Below are 23393 nucleotides of genomic sequence, written 5' to 3'. Positions count from 1 at the left end.
ATTACAAACAATCTATTTATTGCAGTTAGTTTTACGTATTTCTTTCTAATAACAGAACTATCTTGCAATAACTTGACCCATTTAACCTGTAAAACAAACCGCGTGTCAAAAATACGAAACTTGATGAAATTATTTTATAATTAATTAATAACAAAGTAAATATACATAATACAAATGAATGGCACCACCATATCAATACAAATCGCACCCATTGCATTGTCTCTTAAGTTAATCTCTTTAAATTCCCGGAGATCTATTTATAAACTTTAACACGTTATAAAATATTTAAAGATTTTAACTCAATCTGCAGCTAAAAACGTTTGCTGTACAAAATCTCCTCAAAACAATATTAAAATTATCTTAGGTACAAAATAATAGCACTAATTCTTGAGTGGGCTTAAACTTAAAACATTGTTAACATAGCACACTAATAAAGCGAATCAAAAACAATTTTGTTAGCAGCTTACAAGTATATAAAATAAAATTGCATCAAACGACGCTAGTTTAAAGATATGCATGAATTCTTGCCTCACAACTCTCTAGAATGCTAAATAAAACGTAAAACCAACGAAAATCATCTACAAAGCTATATAAAACTTAACTTTCCTTTAGCTGATTGCGCAATCATCGCGACAATCATTTTAAATGCATGGTATTGCAGTCGTAATCATCTTAAAATATACAATTATACTTAATATTCACTTTAAACCTAAAATATTGTTTAATATTAATTACACCTCCGTAAAAATTAGCATAAAGTAAAATTAAACTTGGAAAGTTAAAATAAAAGACAATCAATTTGAATCACTTGATAAAACCTCTCGAAACTAGTTAAAAGTACAGATGTAACCAGTTTTAATTCAAACGAGTAAACAAAAAACATTTACAACAATCAAATATCATAGATAACCTAGCAACAAGTAAATATTATTATAGAGATAAGATAATGTTCTCATAATCCATCATTTCATGCACAATTTAACAAGTAATTAACGTATATTAAGTTAGGTGAGTTTAAGTGCTTTGGTCTTCCGCCATTTTGTAATCATTTTATATATGGCTGTCATTTTTCTGACATTTCTAATACGTTTAAGCTCTAATTATGTATTTCTGTATGTATGGTTGCATACATTAGTTCTTATTGATGGGTTTCAATAAGATAACAAACTTCCCATCGGAGTTGCTGTTGATAATCTCAACGTTGAACATTGTTTCATCTTTAAGATGTTGCATCATCTCAGAATTAAGCTGCACGTGGATCATCTGCGGGCCATGCACGTAGATGTCTTTGACGTTATCTGCTTGGACGTTCAACAACGCTGATAATTTCTGGATGAGTTCGTGATTGCTCAAGCGTTGGAGAAAAATTGCGTTGAAAACTGTTGAGTTTTCTTTGCACATGTAGAGTGTTAATTTGGGTGCTACTGTCCTGTAAAATACAAAAAATTCAAAATAAAATAAAGTTTAGGGGTTAGAAATTTGTAAAGATTAATTGTGTATTGTGTGCTTACTTAGAATGCAACCCATTATACAGCCGAATGCCTTCGGCGTGTCCACAGATCTGAATCAAGTCATCGCGGCTCATGCGCAGCATATCGGCGCCGGAAAAGTTTGTAAAAGTTGACACAAACTTCTCGAAGCGATTGGTATTCAACCAAGTGACGGTTTGTTGAGGATTAGAAGCTGGAAGTAAGCTATCCACAACTATTCCCTATGAAAATACATAAAATTATAGATTGCAGTTGAGATTTAAGGTTATGTTGTGTTTTACTTACAGTTTCAACCTCCGGTTGCTTCTCGCTGTGGTGGGACGACGCAGGCGATAGAGAAACCATCGCTTCATCTATCTGCACATTTTGAAACGCTGGCGCTTGATTACCACTAAAATTAAAAGAAGTAAGGTTATAATCTGATTAAAATAGATTAGTTATTTAAGGTTTGGTTATGATTGTGTGCCTGTATTCATACATTTTAATAGCTCTCAAGTGATGCCTAACATTCCCCTTGCTCGCCTTCATGAGCGACTTGAGATTGGGGCACGCCGTGCGCATTTGCAGACGCTGCAGGTGCGCCTTGACGCGACTGCCGCCATTACACGCGGTATTCAACCGCAGCCGCATACGGCGCGCAATCACACCGCATCGGACGCCATTTTGCGCGCACGCCGCACCATCTGGCACGGTGTGCACGAACTGCGCCTGCAGCACGTAGTCATATTCGGTGATCGTCATCGTGTGTATCAGCAGATACATTTCGGACACGCTGGGGAGCCGCGCATGCGCAGCAGCAACGTTCGTATAAAACTTTCTCGGGCACACGGCACACCAGCACACTTGGGGGTGGATGCGCGGCGTTCAACCGATCGTCATCTGCTTAGCGCGCGCAGCAATCCTCCGGCTCTAGCGCGAGCACCAGCAGCGGCCGGAAGTACATGAAGTAACGCCGGCGGTCGGCGGACGTGCTCAGCGTATTGAGGATATGGCGCAGCGATGAGTTCCTGCGCAACCATTCCTGATCCGAACGAAAGACGCTGCTCTTGTGCCAGCACTTGTTGCGCGTCGTGCGCTGGTGATGTTGCTGCTGCTGTTGCTGCTGCTGATGCTTACTGTATCCGCTGCGGAACGCGCGCCACCTGCGTACGTACATTAGCGCCGGCTCATCCAGGTACAAAAGGTACGTAAGCACAAACCCCGATTCGCACACAACGCTAGTTCGGCAACATATTAATGCGCAAACTACATCAAAATGGCGCCGTACCAAGCACGAAACGTTTTCGCTTGAAACTCTTGACGTTAAACGTTTTAATAAAAACCAACTTGTACTTGTATTTCTCTTGAGCTAGTTGCGCAGCTACAGCTCGACTAGCACACGCGAGTAGGCGAGTATTATTAACTCAGCGGACGACGGAGTATGCGCGTCGAAGGCGGCGATGAGCGCGCGCGCCGGTTCGAACCAGTTCAGCCAGGAATGAGCGGTTTAATTCGGTGCGAGCGCTGCGCAGCAGTGGCGCGCGCGCTGCGTGTTCAAGCAGTGTGAGCGCGAAATTGCGAATGCGGAGTGCGCGCGCTGTTGGTCACGTGCGTACGCCACTGGCGCGCGCCGCAAACCAAGCGACTATTTTTATACGAGCCGAGAGCTATTTATAGAACGCTGTTTATTTATTAATCGCACAAACACACACCGCGCGCGCACTCGGTAAATATTACACACATATTCAGCTATGTGACTTTTAAGTCACTCGCAGTTGTAAAAATTTAAAAAGTGACTTTTACTTCTTCAAAAGTTGCGAAAAACAAACGATTTTGAGTTGGAAACAACGTTTTCGCAGGTTTTACTTTCAATCAGCTGATTTAATTAATTATTTATTGGTTTTCCGACGTTAATTATCATTTTTATTAGGTTTTTATTGAAATTAATGAAAGAATCGCACTTTTTTCTAAATGGCCACCGTATGGCAACAGTTTTAATGAATAAAAATGAAAATTCTTTAAAAAAACATTAAAAAACTCATTTTATTATTTTCAAATTAAAAAACTCATAAAAAAATTAGCAAAATAAATTTTCCCGTCAAAATATTTCAATTTCTATTGTTTTTCTTGTCAGTTTTAACCAGTTGGGACATTTTTGTCGGTTTTAAGTATAATTTTTTTTTGCGTCGACAATCGCGACGTAACGATAATGATAAAGCTCGTGGTTTATGCGCGGCGTTCGCGTTTGGTTCAAACTAGATTAAGTGCGGTTTTTCTCTTTCGTGTGTTCCGCGATTGTATGCGTCGCACTCGACGACCGCGCGCTAGCTGCGTGTGAGTGTGCATGTTTGGCCACGGTTTCGCCCGGTCTTAACCGGAATTTCGTTCGATTCCACATTAAATCATAAAATCAAACGAGCTTCGTGACGAAACGCGCCGAAAAAATACGTCGCACGTTGCTTTACGTGACGTCCGCGCGCAAAAAACAAACATTTCAATAATAATGAATTATTTAATATAGGCAACCATGTATGCACGTACACAGCAGCCATTATTGAATATTAATTTAGTTGTTTTGATTCCTGATTGATTTCCTCCTCAATATCATTGACATTATTGATTGAGTTATTTCCATTGCTGGTGAGATCAAAAGGCAAACATGCACAACGAGCGCAAGTTCGTTCAGACCGGACTGGGGCGGTTCTTACTATTTGATTTAAAATCGAATCGAACCGGCGAAGAGCGGCGCAACCACGTGAGACGCACTCCCCACGCACGCGTGATATCCTTCCATCTTTCAACTCGCAACAAATCACACAGCGCTTGTTTGTAATATTAATTTATCCCATCACTCCATTTTGTTTCGTTTGCGCGTGACTCTTGCTTCGCCATCACATGATGCAAGAAAATAAGGTCTTAATTGATTTCGAATTTGTTCCGCATCGCCATTTTGTGTTTAACACTTGTGTGAATGTGAATGTGTAAGAAAAACAATTTATTTACCTGTCTGGTGAGTATGGTGCGACAATAGGCGGAGTTGAAGGCAATAAATCGTTCGGTATCTGCAACCAACATTACATTTCACTATAACATCAATATCCAACGCAAAATTTATGGTTAATCTTACATCGTTCAAAACGGTACATTCATAACTCGGTTGGTACGTCTCCTGTTCAGTGAGACTCCTCTTGAGGATCTTCTCCCTGTCCTGTTTGTGTTTGCGATCTGCGCCTTTCAGTTTAAAGACTTTGATTTGGCACGCAGCGGCGTGGAGACGTTTCGGGGAGTCAAAAGCGTCCCCGGCTTGGTAAGTCTCCACCTGGATGCGGAAAGGTACGCCTTTCTCGCCGCCATGTTTCTTTTGTGTGAATTCAGTGGAAATACAATTAACCTGATGCAAACAAACTTAATTAACTTACATTTGAGGCAATGACTTAAGTATATAGTACCTTTATGTAGGCACCAACTTCTTTAGTTGGGTCCCAACTGAATTGCACTGTGTTTAGTGCATTGTTGGGTTGCTGAACGTTACACAAGCCGTAGGAAAGTGGCACGTCCACTTCGAGGATGCGATCGCCGGGTCGTGACTGCTGCCAGGACGTCATCTGTTCCTTTTCCATGTATTGCAGGCGTCGTTCGTGGAAACAAATTTTAATAACGCTCTAGATGTGAAAGTAATACATTTATAGCTATTGTTGAATAAGTGTATGTTTGGTTGCCTACCCTAAGCAGCTTTCCTCTATACATGGACAAATCTCCTAACTTCTTTAACTTGATTTCATAACTTTGTCCTTGGTTCAGGTAAGTTAAAGTGTCTTCATTGAGTTTTGTTGCGATGCTGGTGGCGGCAGCAAGGACATATTGGAATCTGCAGTCTTCCGCAAATCCATACGAGTCCTGATTGGATGCGTTTAATGCATGTCCTTAAAATGACATAAATCAATTTATTTCACTCTTTGTTTTAATGGTTTGTTCATAAATTACCTTCAATTGCATTGGGAGTCGAATTAAATCCACTGTGCGATAATAACTGTTGAATGGTGGCATTCAACATGGCGTTCGTCCCCTGATCGCCATTGCTGTTCTCTTGATTCATCGAATGCTGGTTATTTGGGCTGTGTGCCTGCTGGCGATAATCATTGGGTGGTGAAGGAGCCTCCTGTTTAAGAACTGCCATGTTGGACAATGATAAAATAGCCTCACTGCAAAAATAACACAAAAACAATCCCAATGTAAATATGTGTTTATTTGGTTGCATACGATGATGACGAATATTGGTTATATTATGCGCGCCGAATAAAAAATGTCACATACCTCATATTGAATGAATTATTAGAGTGATCGCCGCTGGTGAGGCCGTTGAAAGAGCCTTCGATATCGGCGTTCAGGTCGGTTATGTCGTCGACTTGCCATTGCGGCATTCTGGACGTGCCTGAAAACAAAAGAACATCTGTAATTACGCCGATAAACACTCGTAGCGAACAATTGATTGCTGTGCCTGAGATTTGTTGAACGGTTCTTCATCGAACATATTTACTGAATTTTATTTGATTTCCGATCATCCGCTTGGCAGTTAAGTCATTTTCGGTTAGTTTATTTGATTGCAAACACGTTTACGCATGTTGAGTGCCTAATAACATATGACCAAAGTCGATTCACGCATCGATTCGCAGCTTATCAGCACAGCTCGTGGATAAAAAAATTACAAATCACATATCCTACAGAATATTAGAGATTATTTGATCATATAAATGAAATCGACGGCGTCCTTGAACTAGATTCGCATTCGACGTTTAAAGTACTCTTTTCGCTGATCATTTATAAATGAATTTTATTACGGTATTAACGTTGAAAATATTTGCTAATCTTGCAGGTTGCAAGTTCAGTTAGGTACCGTGTTAGTGTTGTCATCGGGGGACATTTGCATTGCTAATCGATTGCGAATTTGCTAAATTGCTCATTGCCGACATAAATTTCATTCTAAACATGTTAATATTCACCTTTCTATGTTTCTATGTTTAGAATCAAGTGGAGATAAAACAATACTGTGATATTTATGATACCACGTTTGATACTGTCTAGATTTTGACGAGTTTATTATCTCCAGGGGTAGATATTACAGAAATGTGTGGAATTTCCATTGTTATATAATGTTTTGACATCATTTAAAAAGAATATGTCGCCGGAAAGACTAAAAGTATGAAATTCATGTATTTGTCTACTTTTGATGTAACGTGGGTTGCCTACAACTGACGCACAACTCCTCGCAAATTCTATGTTTGGCTGCATAAATTACGCATGGTGTATTTTCAATCTAGGTTATCGTCCCAACCGTCTAGCTTCCTAATGGGTGCGTAATGGATATTGCTAGCCAAAAACAGATTTATTTATCAAACACTACATTTTTCAGACATGCAGAGTTATTGGGTAAAATGTTGGCATATAAATTTAAAAGTGAATTTGGCACACCAAACAAAAATAAAAAATCAAATAGTTTCCGGACGTTAAACTCGCGAATAGTTTCTTTTTTCTGCGCGGGAAGTACGTCAACGCTGTCTTCAAATGCGTCACGAGTGAAATTTCAAGGTCAAAAGTAATTAAGAAGAGTAAAATTTACAAAAATGTCAATATTTCGAATATATAATTGTTTAAGTAACGTGCAAAACGCGCATCTACCAATTTGCTAAATTTAGCGAACTTAATTTACACCTGAAGTGCGCAAACTCATTCTTTTCATTCCTTTTTATTATCAGGAATGTCATAACTAGCGATATTTTATTTAAAAAATGTTAATTTTATAAATCAATGTATGAGTTACGGTATAAGTGCAGAACGCAATTATTATGCAACCAGTTATGCATCTTTAACCAAAAAATACCACGTACACTTTATCAAATATTCCATAATTCAACCGGAATCGATTTTGCAGCCACCAGAAACAATTTAAACATTTAAAACTTCACAAAAGTCTTTTTTGTAGAAATTTTCAGTCGACGACAGCGCCACGGATAAAATCCCCACACAACACAAAAAATCGCAAATCACACGGTCCATTATACTCAATTAAAACGCAATTGTTGTAATTGATAGTAATTAATAAATTATTAGTGATCAATTCGTAGGCGCACTCGAATTCAACTGAAAACGTGCTCGGAGCAACGGCGGACGGAATAAATTAACGATAAAATTGTGCCTTGCGCCGCGTTGTTTATGCACACACTTTATAATCGTACTTAATACTTCACATACATGCGTACTTCATGTACTTGTTAACTTGCTAGATATTTATTTTCTAATTGCTCGCTGCTAGTGTCACAGTGCCGTTGACATGGACTCGGGACCCGAGACACAACACTCGACTATCTGCTATCGACAGATACGCCTGTGCCAGTTGAATATTTTCATTTTCGAGCTCATTACCAGCCGCCGCGCTTATATTTGACCAAGTGAACAGTGGCGTTATTTGTTTGACACGACTTGACCGTTTATATCAAATTGTGTTGTTTGCACTCACATTTATTCATTTAGTATCGATGTAACCTAACTTTACTACCCATAATCTACAGCTATATTTCTATAGATGGCGCAGTAGTATAAAAAAATTAAATTTTGAAGAAAATCTTTATTTAAACGTTAAATAAACAATGTTTAAATGATTTCTTGGACTTTTTGAACATTTAGTAACTTTATAACCTAATAATTCTAACCACAAGACTAAAAAAGTTGTAAATTTTGCTCGTAGATGGCGCAGTATATGAAAAATGATGTAATTTTCAAGAAACCGCAATAAAATCCAATGAATTATCGATTTAAATGCTAAATAAACAATATATGCACGTGTCGGGCGCCATTCGCATCGTGTCCTCGTCATTCTACGTTAGTTTTATTAATTTATTAATGAATGCCGACGATGGAAGTGTTTGCAAAACGTGAACTCGCAGACGTTAACATTTAGCATTTATTGCGGTTTGCTTGTTTATCACAGAAGAAAATAAAGTAATAAAACAAAATATAAACACAATAACAAGTCATTTTTATCTAACACTCCATAAAAATCTTCCTAGATGGCAGTATGAGTCAAATAACGCGAATTTTTGGCTTAAAATCAAAGTTGCGTCGCAATTGACTCATTTTACGTCAATAAATATGCAAATATCAATGCAAATCTATTCCTGGAAAAGTCACACAATTCCCAACAACTTCTAGTATTCAATTGCAAACTGGTTAGGCGAGTAATCATTCTATCATAATGCAACAAAATCAAATGATTGTTAGTGAGGAATGAAAAAGTTATAAATTCAATTCTTACGTTTAGCGCTTGTGCGGTACGAATGTAATGCGTTGATTCTATGGCGGTAATCGAAAAGTGATAGCCTTTCGACATGTGCTGCGTTAACTGCTGTTATCACACGCCGATTTGTTTACATTCGAGCTGCTGCGCACTCTGAGAAATGTTTTTATGGCGGTGATATCAATTTACGACAGCAGCACGCCAAAGTTTTATGGGATTGTTTTAATTAAAAATCATTCATATAAAAATTTCAAACCGAAAATTTCCTTGACATTAATCTAATTCAAATATTTTGTTACTTAACTTAAGTTACAAATTAAGTTAATCATAGATATTTTAAAATTTTGTTATTTTTCAGAGCAAATTTCAATGAATAGGTATTACAATCGATAGATTACGATATCAATACATAGATAATTAATAATTATGATTAGAGATTGCAAAATTTGTTTTGATAAGTGATATTTTAAAGAATATGTTACTATGTGATCGTTATCAGCAAAAACACACAATAAAATTGCGTTTATTTTTATTACTATCGACGTGGACGTTAAAACATTGTGTGTATCACATCCGGAAATTATTATTAATATAATATTAACATGATTTGCATCAAAATCCCATGAAATACTTGATTTCTACAGAAAATAAGCAAATATTTACGTGAATACAACACAATCTTCAATTTCCAACTGCAAATCACAGTTTAAATATCATTATCAATATTTATTCGATGATTACAGCTTGTGATAGTTAAGAAAATAGTTTAATTTCATACAGTTGTGTCAAGGGTGCCAACATAACCTTAAAATAATGCAAAATGTTGGTTATATTGTATCATAACCTAAATTAACCTATAAAAGTACTAAATGTCTATTTGTTTTGGAATATTGTTCCAAGTTCATTGTATACTTGTGCTAATGTCTATTACTTTACGACTGTAAGCTAATACGTAATAGTTTTCGAAGTCATATTCATTTGTGTGACTTAACTTAAGGCACTAAAGCCGAGCTCATAAAGCTTGTATCGCGCATAGTAAGCAACATTAATAATTAAGAAATCCTCGAACATCGTGTGCGTGTTCATTAGAAGCATTGCGTTAACATTTAAACGCGTTAACAATGTCGAATGTATAAAATATAAAAGTCTACACATTGCTTAACTTAACTCACTTTTCGGCGACCACGGAATACAGAAATATTGTATTGTGTGTTGCATAACCTCAATTCGCGGTGTAATAATTTTCTTATAAAAAATCTTCTGAGTTTATTTGATGTTGAAAATAATGTTTTAGTTGTTTATGCGTACGTTATAAATAAAACAATTTCGATTTAAACCTGGACGCGCTTCGTTTGACTTCAACGCGCCGTTGTAATGTTTATCTACCGAAGGCCACCACGCAACAAAAGCACAGAAAACTAAAGACTCAACCAACACGCGTGTGTGTTGCTCATGGAAACATTTCTCGAGGTGTCGTTGAGACAAATTGTAAATTCAACCTTTTTGCGCTTAATTGTGCTGTAATCTCGCGCGTCCATCGTTCCAGGAAATAAAAGTTATATAAAACATAATAATATAAACATATAGGCCTCGAGAATTTAAAAGTACATTAGTAATACATTTATTTTTGTTACAAAAAGTAAAAAATGTTTTATTTGCATTGAATTTTGTTCAAATCTGGTTTGATATTCTCCACAAACAAGATGTCGCAAGACCAATAAATTACGCCGCGTTGGTAAAAGAATAACAAGTAAAGGAAAATCCCCAGCTGCTTAAAATTTCCGAACCGTTCTCTTCCTACACTCGCACGCTAAAGAGACACGCGCGATATAAATACGCCCGTTTAGAAAAGTTAAATTTAAAGAAAATAAAAAAATCTAACTCGGCCAATATGCAAGTGCGTAAGCGCGGTGATATTTTTACGTGCGGTGACGCCCGTGCGCTCCTCTTGAAGTTCACGAACCTGATAATGATAATAATTCGTTGCGAGCGTGTAATCGGCGTAATTATGTTGATTTTTCGTCGTTTTACCGTTTTACACGCGCATACTGCATGTGCACGATGCTCGAAACGCTGAATATTGAGCTGAGCTTGAAATTCGATTCAAAACGGAGGCGCGCACGCACTGCGATCACAAATATGTTGTTATTGCCTAACGCACAGTCTCTCTCCGGCTGGCTGGCAGTTTAATTTAGTGTTATGCGAGTCAGCTGATGTTTACTTAGCGTCTAATCAAGATAATGTCTTGCTGGGACGCCGAACGAGTAAAATTTTCGACCTGTTAATTTCGTTTACTTCGGTTTAGAAAACCCTAGCGAGGAAGAAACGAGTTTTACTGTTACGCTATGCACTCATAGAATGTCAGTATAACTTTCTCCAGGTTTACCGGATGAAATCCAAGCGTTTATTTTAATTAAATCGCTTTTAAATATCTGATTAATTCGTTTTAGATTAGGTGACGTCAAAAAAATGTGATGCTATAACTTTGTGGCCATTTTGTAAACAAACTAATTAAAACAACTCATGTAAACAAGTGGCAATTGACAGGTCAATTAATCTTCTTTCAGCTGGTGTATAAATTTTTCCGTTTGGAGCGATAGAAACAAAATGGCGAATGAAAAACTAAAATGATTTCATTTCTCCGGAAAAATTTGTAGTTGTAACTTTAATTTAATATTACCAATAAACTAATAAAGATATTAATTCTGAATAAGAACCATTTTGAAGATGAATTAATTATCTTTCGAATGCTTTTTTAATTTTTAAAATCAAATGATAAGTGACAAAGTTACAAGGAAAAAATGAAAGAAATGCTGAAAAAAGTCATCTTACACCTACCGTTAACATTGACATTCTGCGTGTTGACGTTCGTGCCGTTGGTGGCGCTGTTGTTCGGCTGGCCATGCCCGTTGGTGAGCTTCCGCTCGTCGGCGCCATGCTTGTCGTCGCCATTTTTGCGCAGCTTGTGCGCCTCCTCGTTGTCACCGGCGTAATCAGCGCACTTGCGCTTCTTCAGCTTGCCGGTATGCGCGCCCTCGTCGATCTTGATCGCATTCGTCCAGTTGAAGTACTCATCCATGCCGATGTTGTTATGATTGTCAACAATGTTACAGTCGTAGATTTGGAGTTCCATGACTGCCCGCGCTGGCGCAATTTAGAGTTTAAAAAAACGAGCAAAGAAATGAACTTTCTGGAGGATGAGAGTTAGAGAGAGTGTGAAGAGAAAAAAATGTCGAGAATGAAGTTCGCGCCGCTGGTTTTGGAGTCGCGCTAGTTAGAACATCACGAAGAACGAGTTGTACAGCTTCTTGATGCCGGTGGTCTCCCGTTGCCGATGATTCTGGAGGAACGTGCGCGTGTTGTCAATTGTCAGCATCTTACTAATCATGAAGCGACATTCGCCAACATCCATTTATCTCGAACGATGTGCGTCTGGCGGTGTTCTCCTGTTGTGTGCGTGTGTGGATTTTAGTCACAGTTGTCGCGGCGGGCCTTTTGCGAAGGCGATGATTCGAGCTCGGGCGCAATTGCGACGCGTGTGGCGTTAACGACGAGCCGTCTTGGCGAACTTTTGACGCGCACTGGATTTTTTACTACTTCGAGCAATGTATCAACCAGAGGTATCCTATTCCGCACTCAAAGTCTCAGCAACACATTTGTTACGCGCGCACGGTAACAATTTTTATAATATCGTTAAGTCACTTTGTTTTATTATTTGATTAGTATGTAGTTTTATTTCGGTCGGGAATCTATTTGTTGCTATGTTCATAGAAGCACGAGCGTGCACGAACTGAATGTGTGAGCTTAGTCGGCGATATGCGATGGCGCTTTTGAGTTAAGTGGCGGATGCGCGCGCACCTAGCGCTTACACGTTTCTCACAGCGCCGCCTTCGGTCACGCCGGCGCAGCGCGCTTGTTTTAATTTAGCTTTCGGCAGAGTGTCGTCGCTGGGGACTGCTCGCACTCTAATTAAAATCCGGCTTTAGCAATTTATAGACGCGCAAGCATCACATCCATAAAGTCCAGTTTTAGGCAAAATGTTATTATTTTACCAAAATTAGGAACCTGAAAATAGATATGATATTAGTTGGGGGCAATTGGAACGATGGAAATTAAGTAAGAAATTTTTGTTTGGTTTTTTGTAAATATCTTTAAAAGTTTTTGTGATAGAATTATAATTTTTTCGGTAATATGTCAAGAATTAAATTCTTCATCTAACGGCAAAATATTTTATTGTTTAAACAATTAATTCAAAAGTTATAAATAAAAAACTTAAAAAATTAAAAAAAAATCTGAAAAATTTTACAATTATGTTAATAACTTTTGATAAAAATTACAAAAAAATTAAATTTTTACAAAATTAGATTCAGAATTTAATATTAAACAAATCTCAAAAGAAAAAACTAAAATAACTTAAGTCATTTTCGAGTTATTCATTAATAACTAGATTAAGTAAACTTGTTACGAATACATTCATCCTCAATATATAAAATAAAATTCTATATCGATGTTCTATTAAGATTTGATGTATTTGTATAACCAATTTAATGAGGACAAATCAACAAGCACGAAATAAAAAACCGCGCAAACGTCACAATTGAGGATAACAACGAATTTGAGATAAGAACAAAACGCGACGCGTCGCGGAGATAATTTTGTTTTCGCTCCTAAAACACAGTAGCCAATGTAAATAATCACATTATTCCGCCAAAAACTTACATGTTCTTTTTAATATTCCTAAGCAACTTGCGCTTGACTTTGTACTTGTACTTAACATTCATTATTATCACACAAATAAAATCATACACAACGCACGAAACTATCCTTATCACAAATCACTACTTATTCGATATCACATGTTATCATTCCATCGGTCACTTATTGCCTTAATATCCGAGTGATTTAAATACTGCGGTGACTTAAGTGAATTGTGCACGCGCGAACTTAGCGAGCGCTTCCGCTCATTACTCGTATTAACAAATAACTGCGCGTGGCCCGCCGTCGACGGCGCGAATATACCGGCTCCCGTGGTGGTTGGCGTGTGTGCGGGTGTCGAATTCGCCAGGCCGGGACCCACCCGCCGGCGCAAGTTACTCAGTCACACTGAGTGTTGGGTACCCATCGGGGGTCCAACGCTAAATGTTAATGTTAATATTCTCAGAGTCGCAGCGAACGCACACTGCGGCCACTGCGAGGTTTTACATAAAGTTATAAACTTGACTTAACTTGAGTAACGTTGATTTATCGACACATTAACAAATAATCACTATCATTACGAATCCTAGGCGATATTAGAGATGGATTTAGAGTGTTTTACAATATATTTAATAAAATATTTTGTTTTGGTAATTTTTTTATGTTTTTATGATTATTTTAACCTAAAAAATAATAATTTTATGTAAATATGTAATTAATACGGCTCTGTATACAATTATTTAATTAATTTTTGTAGACTCGTACAGTCTGAGGTGTTTTATTGCAGTTTTTTCACTAAATCAGCAGTTGATGACAATTAACACCTCACAAAACAATAATTTACAAAATTAAAGATTCGAATGTTATATATTAAGATGGATAATATACTGTGAAGTACAAAAGAATCAAGTATTATGAGTTATTAAGGAAACCTTGGCGCGCAATTTGAAGTGGCTAGTAATTAGGCGGCGTGTTATAATGACGACATTGAAATTCGAGCGATTAAAAATCGTATATTAAAAATGAATGCCGAATAAATGAAACAAAATTTATATCAAGCAACATAATTTTCATAATTTTTAGATTATTACTGCGCATGCGCGAGTTAAAATCATAAATTGCGATAACACGGACGCCGAGTGATTGATTTGTAGTAAACCGTTTTGTTTTACAATGTTGCAAGCCATTAAAAGTTCAAGTATTGTCCCGAGTGTCGTAATCCTATTCATGCTATTCATATTACGAGTAGATTTGATTTACTGACGTGCAATTAACTTGAAAACTACATTAATATAGTTGTGAATAGCGCAATGATAAAATAGTTGCATTATTGCTATCTACGGAAATCAAACTGTTTGTAGTTTGTGCATGCCGTTGATGTTTTTATTGACTGTGGAAAATCCGCACTTGAATTTGAATTACAAATCACAAATTGAATGAACTCAAATTTATTGCAATGCGCAACATGTCGTCATTATTTTTTAGGTTATGTTGTGTTTCTGTGAATTTTAGATAAGGTTAAGTGGGTTTCTATTAAATTTATTTCTTATTTACTTCCTCATATGCAAACTATTATAAATTTATTATGGGAAATACCAAAGTACTAATAAAAATTAATATAAAACTTTTTTTTAAGTTGTAATTTCATTTCGTATATTGAATAGTATAATGATTTCCAAGAAGTGATCAATTTCCATATATTAATGAAACTGGTTGTGGAGCTCGCAGGTTGATTGAATGATTAAAGGTATGAAATATTTTCGTCTTTCTGTGGTTTTGATTTATATTCATATAAAAATTATTTGATTATGCAAGCATGCAGGAGTCAGTTGTGAACACAATACGTTCGGAGGCACTTGATTTAATTGATCCGTTGAGGTCCGACGCATTAGCATTGACACATGCTAATGCAACACTCACATTCGTACGGACAAGAATATGAATAACTCGTTGGCTTTGTCGAGGCGAATGGATTTCGTTAATTAGCAGTCGGGCGTGTAATTTGTGGTCGATTCTAGAAAATGCACTTATGAACAAATACATAGAGAGAAATCAATCATACAATCAAGAAAACTGGTTGAATTTCATAAATTATGCAATTATTAGACCCCGAGGTATAAGTAATCATATTTTAAATATAAAATTCAGATTTAGAGATGTGACTAAAGTTTTAATATTAATTAAACAAAGAAAAAATAATTTTTTGGTTACGCCACTGATGTTAAAAGTAAAATTTTGGTCAAAATAATTTTTTGTCACAATTTTTTCACAGTTTCAAAACAGGAAAAGTGACACTGACGGCCAAGGTCGTGACTAAAGTACTCATAAAGTGTCATTTAGCGCACTTGATATTAAATATATTATTTTAGTCACGCCACTGATTTTAAATGTAAAAATTTGGTCGAAATAATTTTTTAATGTCAATTAACTTGAACTTGTCGCAATATTTTCCACTTCCCTCCTTTCCAACACCCAGAAAACACTCCGAAAAATGTCATTTTAATTAAAAATAGCAATATCCTAGTTGCCACAATTGAAATTTATCTCCTGCGACCAAATACTGCTAAACAATCGCGCAAATAAATCCCAATTACGGTTCTATTTTTAAATTTTCGCAACTTACTAGCTACTACCATCCAGCAACTACGCATCTATGAATTTTAATAAGAAAATATTATCATTAGTAATTTATGCTGGTCCATAGTGTAGAATTCGATGTTCCACCAGCTTTAAAGTCTTGTTTAAAACGCGCGCTAATCAATTGCGCAAAGACGCGTTTTGGGCGAAGAGCAAAAAAAAAAACGGCATAAATCAAAGGCAGTATTTAAAGAAATGAGAGGCGCGTCGAAATATGCCGCGCTCGCGATGATAACAAGCGATAATTGCTCGCGTACACTTTGCGCAACTTATAAACATTTAATTGTTACCGCCGAGTGAAACACGAACACGCAACGCATCAAACATCAAACTTTATTTTATTTTATTTTATTTTATTCACATTGGAAATAATCTATATCTTCTGCTGCAACTTTAAACACTTCATAATGATGATTGAGATCTTTCACTGCGTGAATTTTACACGTTGTACCCAATGCGCCATTTTGACTTGGATAAATATAGAATATTCTTTTAGCTCGACTGTGGATCAACCCCATCGCACACATCGTACACGGCTCATTAGTCATGTAAATATTGTAATTCGTACATAAATATTCACTTTCATCGATTTCATAAACATTGTTTACTTTCTCTTTGACAGCAACGCCTTTAAAGTCACCTTGAAGAAGATTCTCCCAGTCAATATCGATTGGGTACTCATTGTATGCTCCGCCATTTTGTGTTCTCGCAACGCCATCTATCGCAACCATCGCAGCGTGTAGAATTGGATTTTTCTCAGCCATACTGTATCCGCCTGATAAAATAAGGTCATTTCTTTGAGGATCTGTCACAATCACGCCGCATTTATTTCCGTTTGATTTTTTTCGAATTTCCATCGCTAATCGGAGGAATTTCGTGTGTGTTTCTAGTTCTTCGGATGAAAATATTGTGTTTTCTACGAGTTGCTCCAGATATTTGTTGCTGTGAAAGTTGCACGGCCATAATTGATTGATGACTGTGTACTGACTTTTAGTTTTCGGTGGAATTGCAGCTACAGAGACTGTTTTTATATCTTCTATGTTTAAATATTGTATAGAGATGTTTTTTGTTTGTAAAAAATTTCTAACTTCTTCGTTTGTGGAATTATCTATCCATGCAACAGGAAAAAGTAAAATGTTCCTAGATTTCATTCGTTTTAAATGTTGCAAGTCTGGAATTGGTAGCAGCTGGTTTATTTCAAGTATTACTTTGGAGATATTCTTTGGATCGATGACCGTCGCTGTGAAAACATTGATTAATGGAGTGTTTTCGATGAGTTCATCAGGCAGGACAGATTCCAGTCGAATTTGTGATAGTTTTCGACGTTTTTCTTCCATTTTCTCGCGGATTTCTAAGAAAACAATAAAATTTCTATGTTTTATTGAAAATACTTTATTTGTATGCTTAAAAGTGTAAGTTGCAAAAGCTGTGCGCAGCGCTGATGAGATTGTTTTGTCCTCGAAACAATCAGAATCGTTTAACCCCTTTTAATCGGCGGCGGCGCGGCGCGACTTTTCGCTTTCGGGGCACCGACGAACCGAAAGACGTCAGGACAGCGTGTCAATTAAATCATTAACGAGACGAGTCGCGGACGAAAGTCGTAAATTAGAATGACGAACGCGTCCAGCGCAAGCATGCATCTTTTACAAGTTGAAATAATTATTTAAGCGTGGAAAATGTTCAAATTAATAATGTAAAAATTGTTTTACGCGTTGTATGAGTAAACAGATAAGTTGTTTGCATAGCAACAAGTAAAACAAGCGAAAGCGCACGAATTTCACGCGGTTTTGGAACAAGTTATCTTCTGGAAAGCAATGGTGGTATTTGCGCACGGTTTAATGATTATGTTAGATTAATAAATGTTTAATTACGACAAATACTGCATTAAATTTGTAACATTTCGTAAGATATAACATTACAAAGCAGAAAAAATATTTGATTTGGGAATAATTAATAGTATCAATAAAATAACTTCAAAAAATTACCTTGGCGCCAATTTTTGTATTTGTGGAATTGTTGTCGATTATAACCTATAACTATATAGTCATTAAAACGTAATTTTAACAGAAATTAGCTGGTAAAGTCACATTTATTTTTATTCGAACACAAAGATTAATAAGTGCTTTTTTAAATTTGAATTTATTTAAGTTGTAGAATATCGCGTGAATTGTTGAGACGTCAGAGAAGCCGAGCACGTTTTTATGTTGTATTCTACAGCAAGAGTCTAATATGTACTTATTATCTTTATATACAGATGTCGCTCAATGTCTTAAATGAATTTATCATATGAATATTATAAATTTTGCGGTTTATTTTCACGTTTTTTAACCGGAAAACACATGAAAACAATAAACAATGGTTGATGCTCTATTCTAAATCTATTTATTTATCTAATAAATTTAACTTGCAATGCCTTTGCAATAATAACAAACGTAACAATAACTAAAATGTTTATAACAATCTTGTAGGAATAATTTAAACAATAGCAACGTCTGCGCATGATCTGAATGTTTCCTGAGGTCCACAACCCAATTTTCCTGAACCGTCAGGGCATCTTCCCCAATTGTTGCCTGGAACAACCATAAAAATAGTTAAAATATTTTAAAGTCAAAACACAGATGAAAACAATAAACTTACCGGCAGTGTAAGTCCATCTCAGGACACAATGGTTGCATTTAAGACCTTTAGGCAGCTGAACTTTGCTCTTCACAACTCTATGTGTTGATTTAATGATTAATTTATCACTACCATCAGCAAATGGCAACAGTTTAAAACATTCTTCACCCGACTCCGGAAGGTTTGAATTTGTGATCTTGCAAATGTGGTATTGAATGTTACCCAGATGATTAGCTGTGATGACTGCTTCTACATCAATAAGTTGTCCGGATGAATAGGTTTTGACAATCTTTCCACCGCCGTATTTCCCAGTGTTTTCATTTGGTTGTGGATGAGGGAGGCCATATTTGTCCCCGCATACTCCACACTTCCCTTTGTAGGTGCCATGTTGAGCCTGTGTAATAATATTAACAAAACAATTAAAATTAGAAAGATTCAAATGAAACTTTTAATAATAACCCAGGAACCACCACAGTTTAGACCATTATCGTCATAATTAGCAGGAGCAGAACGGTCTACACGCCAAAGAGAACTACGATTGATTGGATCAGTCATGCTTCCATGACCGGAAACAAAAGCAATCATGCTAACAAGAGTTATTAATTTGAACATTTTGATTTCGTTTACAATGTTTTTTTGGTGATAATTTGGAAAAAATCAAGAGTTTTTATACAAAAACATTTGGTAATGAATTAATCCCTTATAATCTCTAAGAAAAGTGTTAATTAATTGTTAATTACCAAAAACCCTTTTTTCAGAGAAAAAAATCACATTTTATTGCATACAAATTGCGTATAATTCAGCAAACAATCAACATGAGAGATTTTATTATCAAAGATTTCATGTGAATGAACTTTTTAGCAGAAATTATCTTTATAGCAACAATTTACGATCAAAATAACAATAAACATGACGCAAATATGATACCAAAGCTTGAATATGTCTTACAATAGTTGTTGTCATGCTAATTTTTTCTAGATAAGCACAATAATTAAACACTTAAACGACTAATTGCACAGAAAAATAGATTAAGTCATAAAATCTAATACGGTGAATACATGGTTGCGTTTTGGAGTGTTTACAGAATTTAATAGGTGCTAAAATTCTTTTTATAATTGTCTATATATGTGCAAGCAGAATGTCATTTCCCAGAATTATCAATTCTGCATCAAAACTGCATTATTTCAGAGAGAATCATGTTAAAAATTTGCGTATTGGTGCTTAGTGCTGTGGCATTAGTTTCCGGCCATGGCATGTTGCTAGATCCGCCAAATCGTAGTTCACTTTGGCGTTTTGATAAAACTGCCCTTGTGAACTATCAAGATAGTGCGAATTTTTGCGGTGGTGCTTGGGTAATTCATTAAAAAATGTTCAAGTGTTTTTATTCAATTAGTTGATGTTTAGACACATCATGGCGTGAATGGTGGAAACTGTGGTCTCTGCGGTGACAATTACCGTGATCCACAACCCCGCATGAACGAAAATACGGGTATCTATGGCAGTGGTAAGATTGTAGCTGTTTACAATTCAGGAGACGTCATCGAAGTTGAGGCTCTTATTACTGCTAATCATCTGGGAAACATTCAATACCATATATGCAAGATACTGGACTCTTCAAAGCCTGAAAGTGGAGAGGACTGCTTTATACCGGTGCCATTTGAAGATGGGTCTGCTAAATTCCAAATTTTAAGCATTCACAAAGTCGTTAGAAGCAAGCTACGCCTTCCACAGGGTCTTAAATGTGAACATTGCTCGTTGAGATGGACCTATACTGCAGGTATGTATATTATATTCTTTTTAGGGGCTTGTTTTTAAAATTTGATATCAAATTTAGGTAATAGTTGGGGTGTGTGTGAAGATGGGACCGGTGCCATGGGTTGCGGCAATCAAGAGACTTTCCGTTCTTGTTCCGATGTTAAAATCGTCTAAAGCTAACGTTTAATGTTGAGAAAATGTAAAAATTAATTCTTTTTGCGCATTGTACATGGTTAATAAATATATTGCAATCCTTATTTAATTTTTGTCATTGTCATTGATAAATCGGTGTAGTGCATTCAGTGTGTGATGCCCTCCACACCAAATGGTGCTGGTATCGCAATTTAGGATTCCTGCTGGAAAATGTTTTGTACTTTTGCAACTAGAGGGCGCTAGGGTGCTGAGTTAGTTATCAAATTTCTTTCTTTTTAGTCGCACTTCTAAGCATAGCTTCTCAGTACGTTGCGCGGCGTTGTTGAGTGCACGTGTTATTTCAACATTTCATTCGATCTTTACAATAACCTATCTCGTTTCTAATATTTTGAATTTGTATTTACAATATATTCGGTCGGGGCTTTAAGATGTGGATGGTGCTTTGTTAATTATTATTTGTGAATGGTAACAAGAATTACATATTTGTATTCTTCAATGCGACGTGTGCATTAAACCGCGTTCAACATGTTCCTCACATATTTGGTACGTTATAATTTGATAACAATAATCTTGTGGTTTTTTGATTCAATTTCTTATCTGTTTTCTACAGATTGCAGAGGAAGAGTTTATTGCGTAAATAAACTTTGTTTCTGGAAAACCATAGTGGATAATCGTTTGCATCTCGCGTTTTCCCGGTTTGATTTCAATTCTGTTTTCTTCAGTTTGTAGCGGAAGAGTGGTTTAATCCAGTGGACTGTTCTTCCACAGCCTGAATTGTCGGGAAATGCCCTTAAATCGGTCTCCAATTTCATAAATTTTGGCCATTTTTGAAAAGTTATGGTGGAAAACTTTATGTATCTCGTGTTTCCCTGACTCGATTTTAATTCTGTTTTCTTTAGATTATAGAGGAAGAGCGGTTTAATCGATTGGACTATTAATCCATACCGTTCAGTGCCGAGAAGTGCTCTTAAATTGGTCTCCAATTTCATCAGTTTTGGTCATTATTGAAAAGTTATGGTGGAAAACGGTCTGTATCTCGCGTTTCATTGACTCGATTTTAATTCTGTTTTTTTTTTCAGATTATAGAGGAAAAGTGTTTAATCGATTGAACTATTAACGCACACCCTAAATTGCCGAGAAGTGTACTTAAATCGATCTCCAATTTCATCAGTTTTGGTCATTATTGAAAAGTTATGGTGGAAAACGGTCTGTATCTCGCATTTCATTGTCTCGATTTTAATTCTGTTTTCTTAAGATTATAGAGGAAGAGTGTTTTAATTGATTGGATTATTAATGCACATCCTGAAGTGCCGGAAGTGCCCTAAAATTGGTCTCCAATTTTATCAATTTTGGTCATTTGTAAAAAGTTATGGTGGAAAACGGTCTGTATCTCGCGTTTCCCTGACTCGATTTTAATTTTGTTTTCTTTAGGGTATAGAGGAAGAGCGGTTTAATCGATTGGACTGTTAATCCACCCCGCAAAGTGCCGGGAAGTGCCCTTGAATCTACCTCCAATTTCATCAGTTTTGGTCATTTTTGAAAAGTTATGGTGGAAAACGGTCTGTATCTCGCGTTTCTGTGGCCCGATTTTAATTTTGTTTTCTTCATATTATAGAGGAAGTGCGGTTTAATCGATTGGATTATTAATCCACACCGTAAAGTACCGAGAAGTGCCTTTAAATCGTCCTCCAGTTTCATCAATTTTGGTCATTTTTGAAAAGTTATGGTGGAAAACGGTCTGTATCTTGCGTTTCTCTGACTCGATTTTAATTCTGTTTTGTTCGAATTATAGAGAAAGAGTGTTTTAATCGATTGGATTTTTAATGCACACCGTATAGTACCGGGAAGTGCCCTAAAATTGGTCTCCAATTTCATCAATTTTGGTCATTTTTGAAACGTTATGGTGGAAAACGGTTTGTATCTCGTGTTTCCGTGGCCCGATTTTAATTCTGTTTTCTTCAGTTTATGGAGGAAGAGTGTTTTTATCGATTGAATTGTTATCTCAACTTTCAAGTTTCGGTAAGTGCTCTTAAATTGGTCTGAACTTTTATTAATTTTGGTCATTATTAAAAAGTTTGGTAGAAAATGGGTCTAGAAATTAATGATTTTCAGTAGGAGCATTGTAGAATTTTGGCCGAGTATGTTAGTAGTACCAAAACTGGCGCTGCTTTCATAGTTTAGGTTTGCGCGATGTTTGTATGTAAACATTTTTTACGTGTTCAGCCAGCGTATCGCAATACTGATAGCGACCGCGTGTTGCCAACGTACGTTTGCCGTGAGCAGTTTCATTCCGGCCATCGAATGAATTGCGCGTGTTCATCGCTACTAGTTTTGCCAGAACATTTTTAAGTAATCACATAATATTTATTAAACAAAAGGCGGCATGTACTGATATCGGGCGTCGTCGAGGTTTCACAAGTGTAATACACGCGTTGAGTGTTTATCATTTACGAATTTATTTTTGGTTCATCTTTGCGTGTATGTGTGTGTGGTTTCACCGGCTGACGGTTATCCTTTTGCTCCTAAAAATAACTTAGATTTAATATTAATACTTTCACGCAAGTATACAACATTGGTGCATAGGGAAGAAGTTTGTGAGTATCCGAACTATGGAGTTCACAATATAACGGTAGTGTTGGAGCTGCGCGTATTTTAAGGCAACTGATACGGGATTTGAGTCATCGATTTATTAAAAAAGAATAAATGGATTGTTAAATATAATTAATAAAATTTATAATTTAAAATTACAATCTCATTCATATTTTATTATGATATCC

At 36.4% G+C, this 23393-nt stretch overlaps 5 protein-coding genes and 1 long non-coding RNA gene across 14 annotated transcripts; 2 read left to right on the top strand and 4 right to left on the bottom strand.

Annotated features, from left to right (window-relative positions):
• Window positions 1-120: 120 nt before the first annotated feature.
• gem (transcription factor CP2 like gemini) lies at window positions 121-11893 on the bottom strand. Of its 3 annotated transcripts, none has more exons than XM_065310988.1 (10): window positions 11599-11893; window positions 5784-5901; window positions 5454-5671; window positions 5193-5392; window positions 4919-5131; window positions 4597-4860; window positions 4473-4531; window positions 1776-1881; window positions 1512-1711; window positions 121-1429 (listed from the first exon to the last, which is right to left on the bottom strand). In XM_065310988.1, the coding sequence occupies exons 1-10, from the start codon at window positions 11891-11893 to the stop codon at window positions 1132-1134; spliced, it is 1971 nt and encodes a 656-aa protein (XP_065167060.1). In that variant the 3' UTR covers window positions 121-1131. The 3 variants fall into 3 exon arrangements, with proteins under 3 accessions (XP_065167060.1, XP_065167061.1, XP_065167063.1); XM_065310989.1 differs by lacking the exon at window positions 11599-11893 and adding an exon at window positions 7355-7388; XM_065310991.1 differs by lacking the exon at window positions 11599-11893 and adding an exon at window positions 5968-6082.
• A 141-nt stretch (window positions 11894-12034) lies between these two features.
• LOC135798223 (uncharacterized) lies at window positions 12035-13944 on the bottom strand. Its single transcript, XM_065310992.1, has 2 exons — window positions 13480-13944; window positions 12035-12825 (listed from the first exon to the last, which is right to left on the bottom strand). Exon 2 carries the CDS (start codon window positions 12170-12172, stop codon window positions 12035-12037), a length of 138 nt encoding a protein of 45 aa, XP_065167064.1. The 5' UTR covers window positions 12173-12825; window positions 13480-13944.
• Window positions 13945-16411: 2467 nt separating this feature from the next.
• On the bottom strand, window positions 16412-18307 carry LOC135798552 (probable inactive tRNA-specific adenosine deaminase-like protein 3). The gene is made up of 2 exons (XM_065311417.1): window positions 18078-18307; window positions 16412-17443 (listed from the first exon to the last, which is right to left on the bottom strand). The coding sequence occupies exon 2, from the start codon at window positions 17427-17429 to the stop codon at window positions 16446-16448; it is 984 nt and encodes a 327-aa protein (XP_065167489.1). The 5' UTR covers window positions 17430-17443; window positions 18078-18307; the 3' UTR covers window positions 16412-16445.
• A 144-nt stretch (window positions 18308-18451) lies between these two features.
• LOC135798891 (uncharacterized) lies at window positions 18452-19373 on the bottom strand. The gene is made up of 3 exons (XM_065311874.1): window positions 19168-19373; window positions 18730-19102; window positions 18452-18662 (listed from the first exon to the last, which is right to left on the bottom strand). The coding sequence occupies exons 1-3, from the start codon at window positions 19318-19320 to the stop codon at window positions 18568-18570; spliced, it is 621 nt and encodes a 206-aa protein (XP_065167946.1). The 5' UTR covers window positions 19321-19373; the 3' UTR covers window positions 18452-18567.
• Window positions 19374-19849: 476 nt separating this feature from the next.
• On the top strand, window positions 19850-20720 carry LOC135798425 (uncharacterized). The gene is made up of 3 exons (XM_065311275.1): window positions 19850-20060; window positions 20113-20485; window positions 20543-20720. Exons 1-3 carry the CDS (start codon window positions 19905-19907, stop codon window positions 20635-20637), a joined length of 624 nt encoding a protein of 207 aa, XP_065167347.1. The 5' UTR covers window positions 19850-19904; the 3' UTR covers window positions 20638-20720.
• A 723-nt stretch (window positions 20721-21443) lies between these two features.
• LOC135799153 (uncharacterized) lies at window positions 21444-23064 on the top strand. 7 transcript variants are annotated; one of them, XR_010549904.1, is made up of 6 exons: window positions 21444-21643; window positions 21696-21822; window positions 21879-21998; window positions 22048-22175; window positions 22232-22352; window positions 22409-23064. It is a non-coding gene; the product is annotated as an uncharacterized lncRNA (long non-coding RNA). The 7 variants fall into 7 exon arrangements; XR_010549903.1 differs by having other exon boundaries at window positions 21696-22175; window positions 22409-22529; window positions 22579-22635; window positions 22691-23064; XR_010549902.1 differs by having other exon boundaries at window positions 21879-22175.
• Window positions 23065-23393: the final 329 nt, after the last annotated feature.

Source organism: Atheta coriaria, unplaced genomic scaffold (genome assembly GCF_025399875.1).
Source record: "Atheta coriaria isolate IRGN ID8LTWV9N9 unplaced genomic scaffold, Caltech_Dcor_3.1 hic_scaffold_9_pilon, whole genome shotgun sequence".
Taxonomy (NCBI): domain Eukaryota; kingdom Metazoa; phylum Arthropoda; class Insecta; order Coleoptera; family Staphylinidae; genus Dalotia; species Dalotia coriaria.
This window is presented reverse-complemented; position numbering and strand designations above follow the sequence as displayed.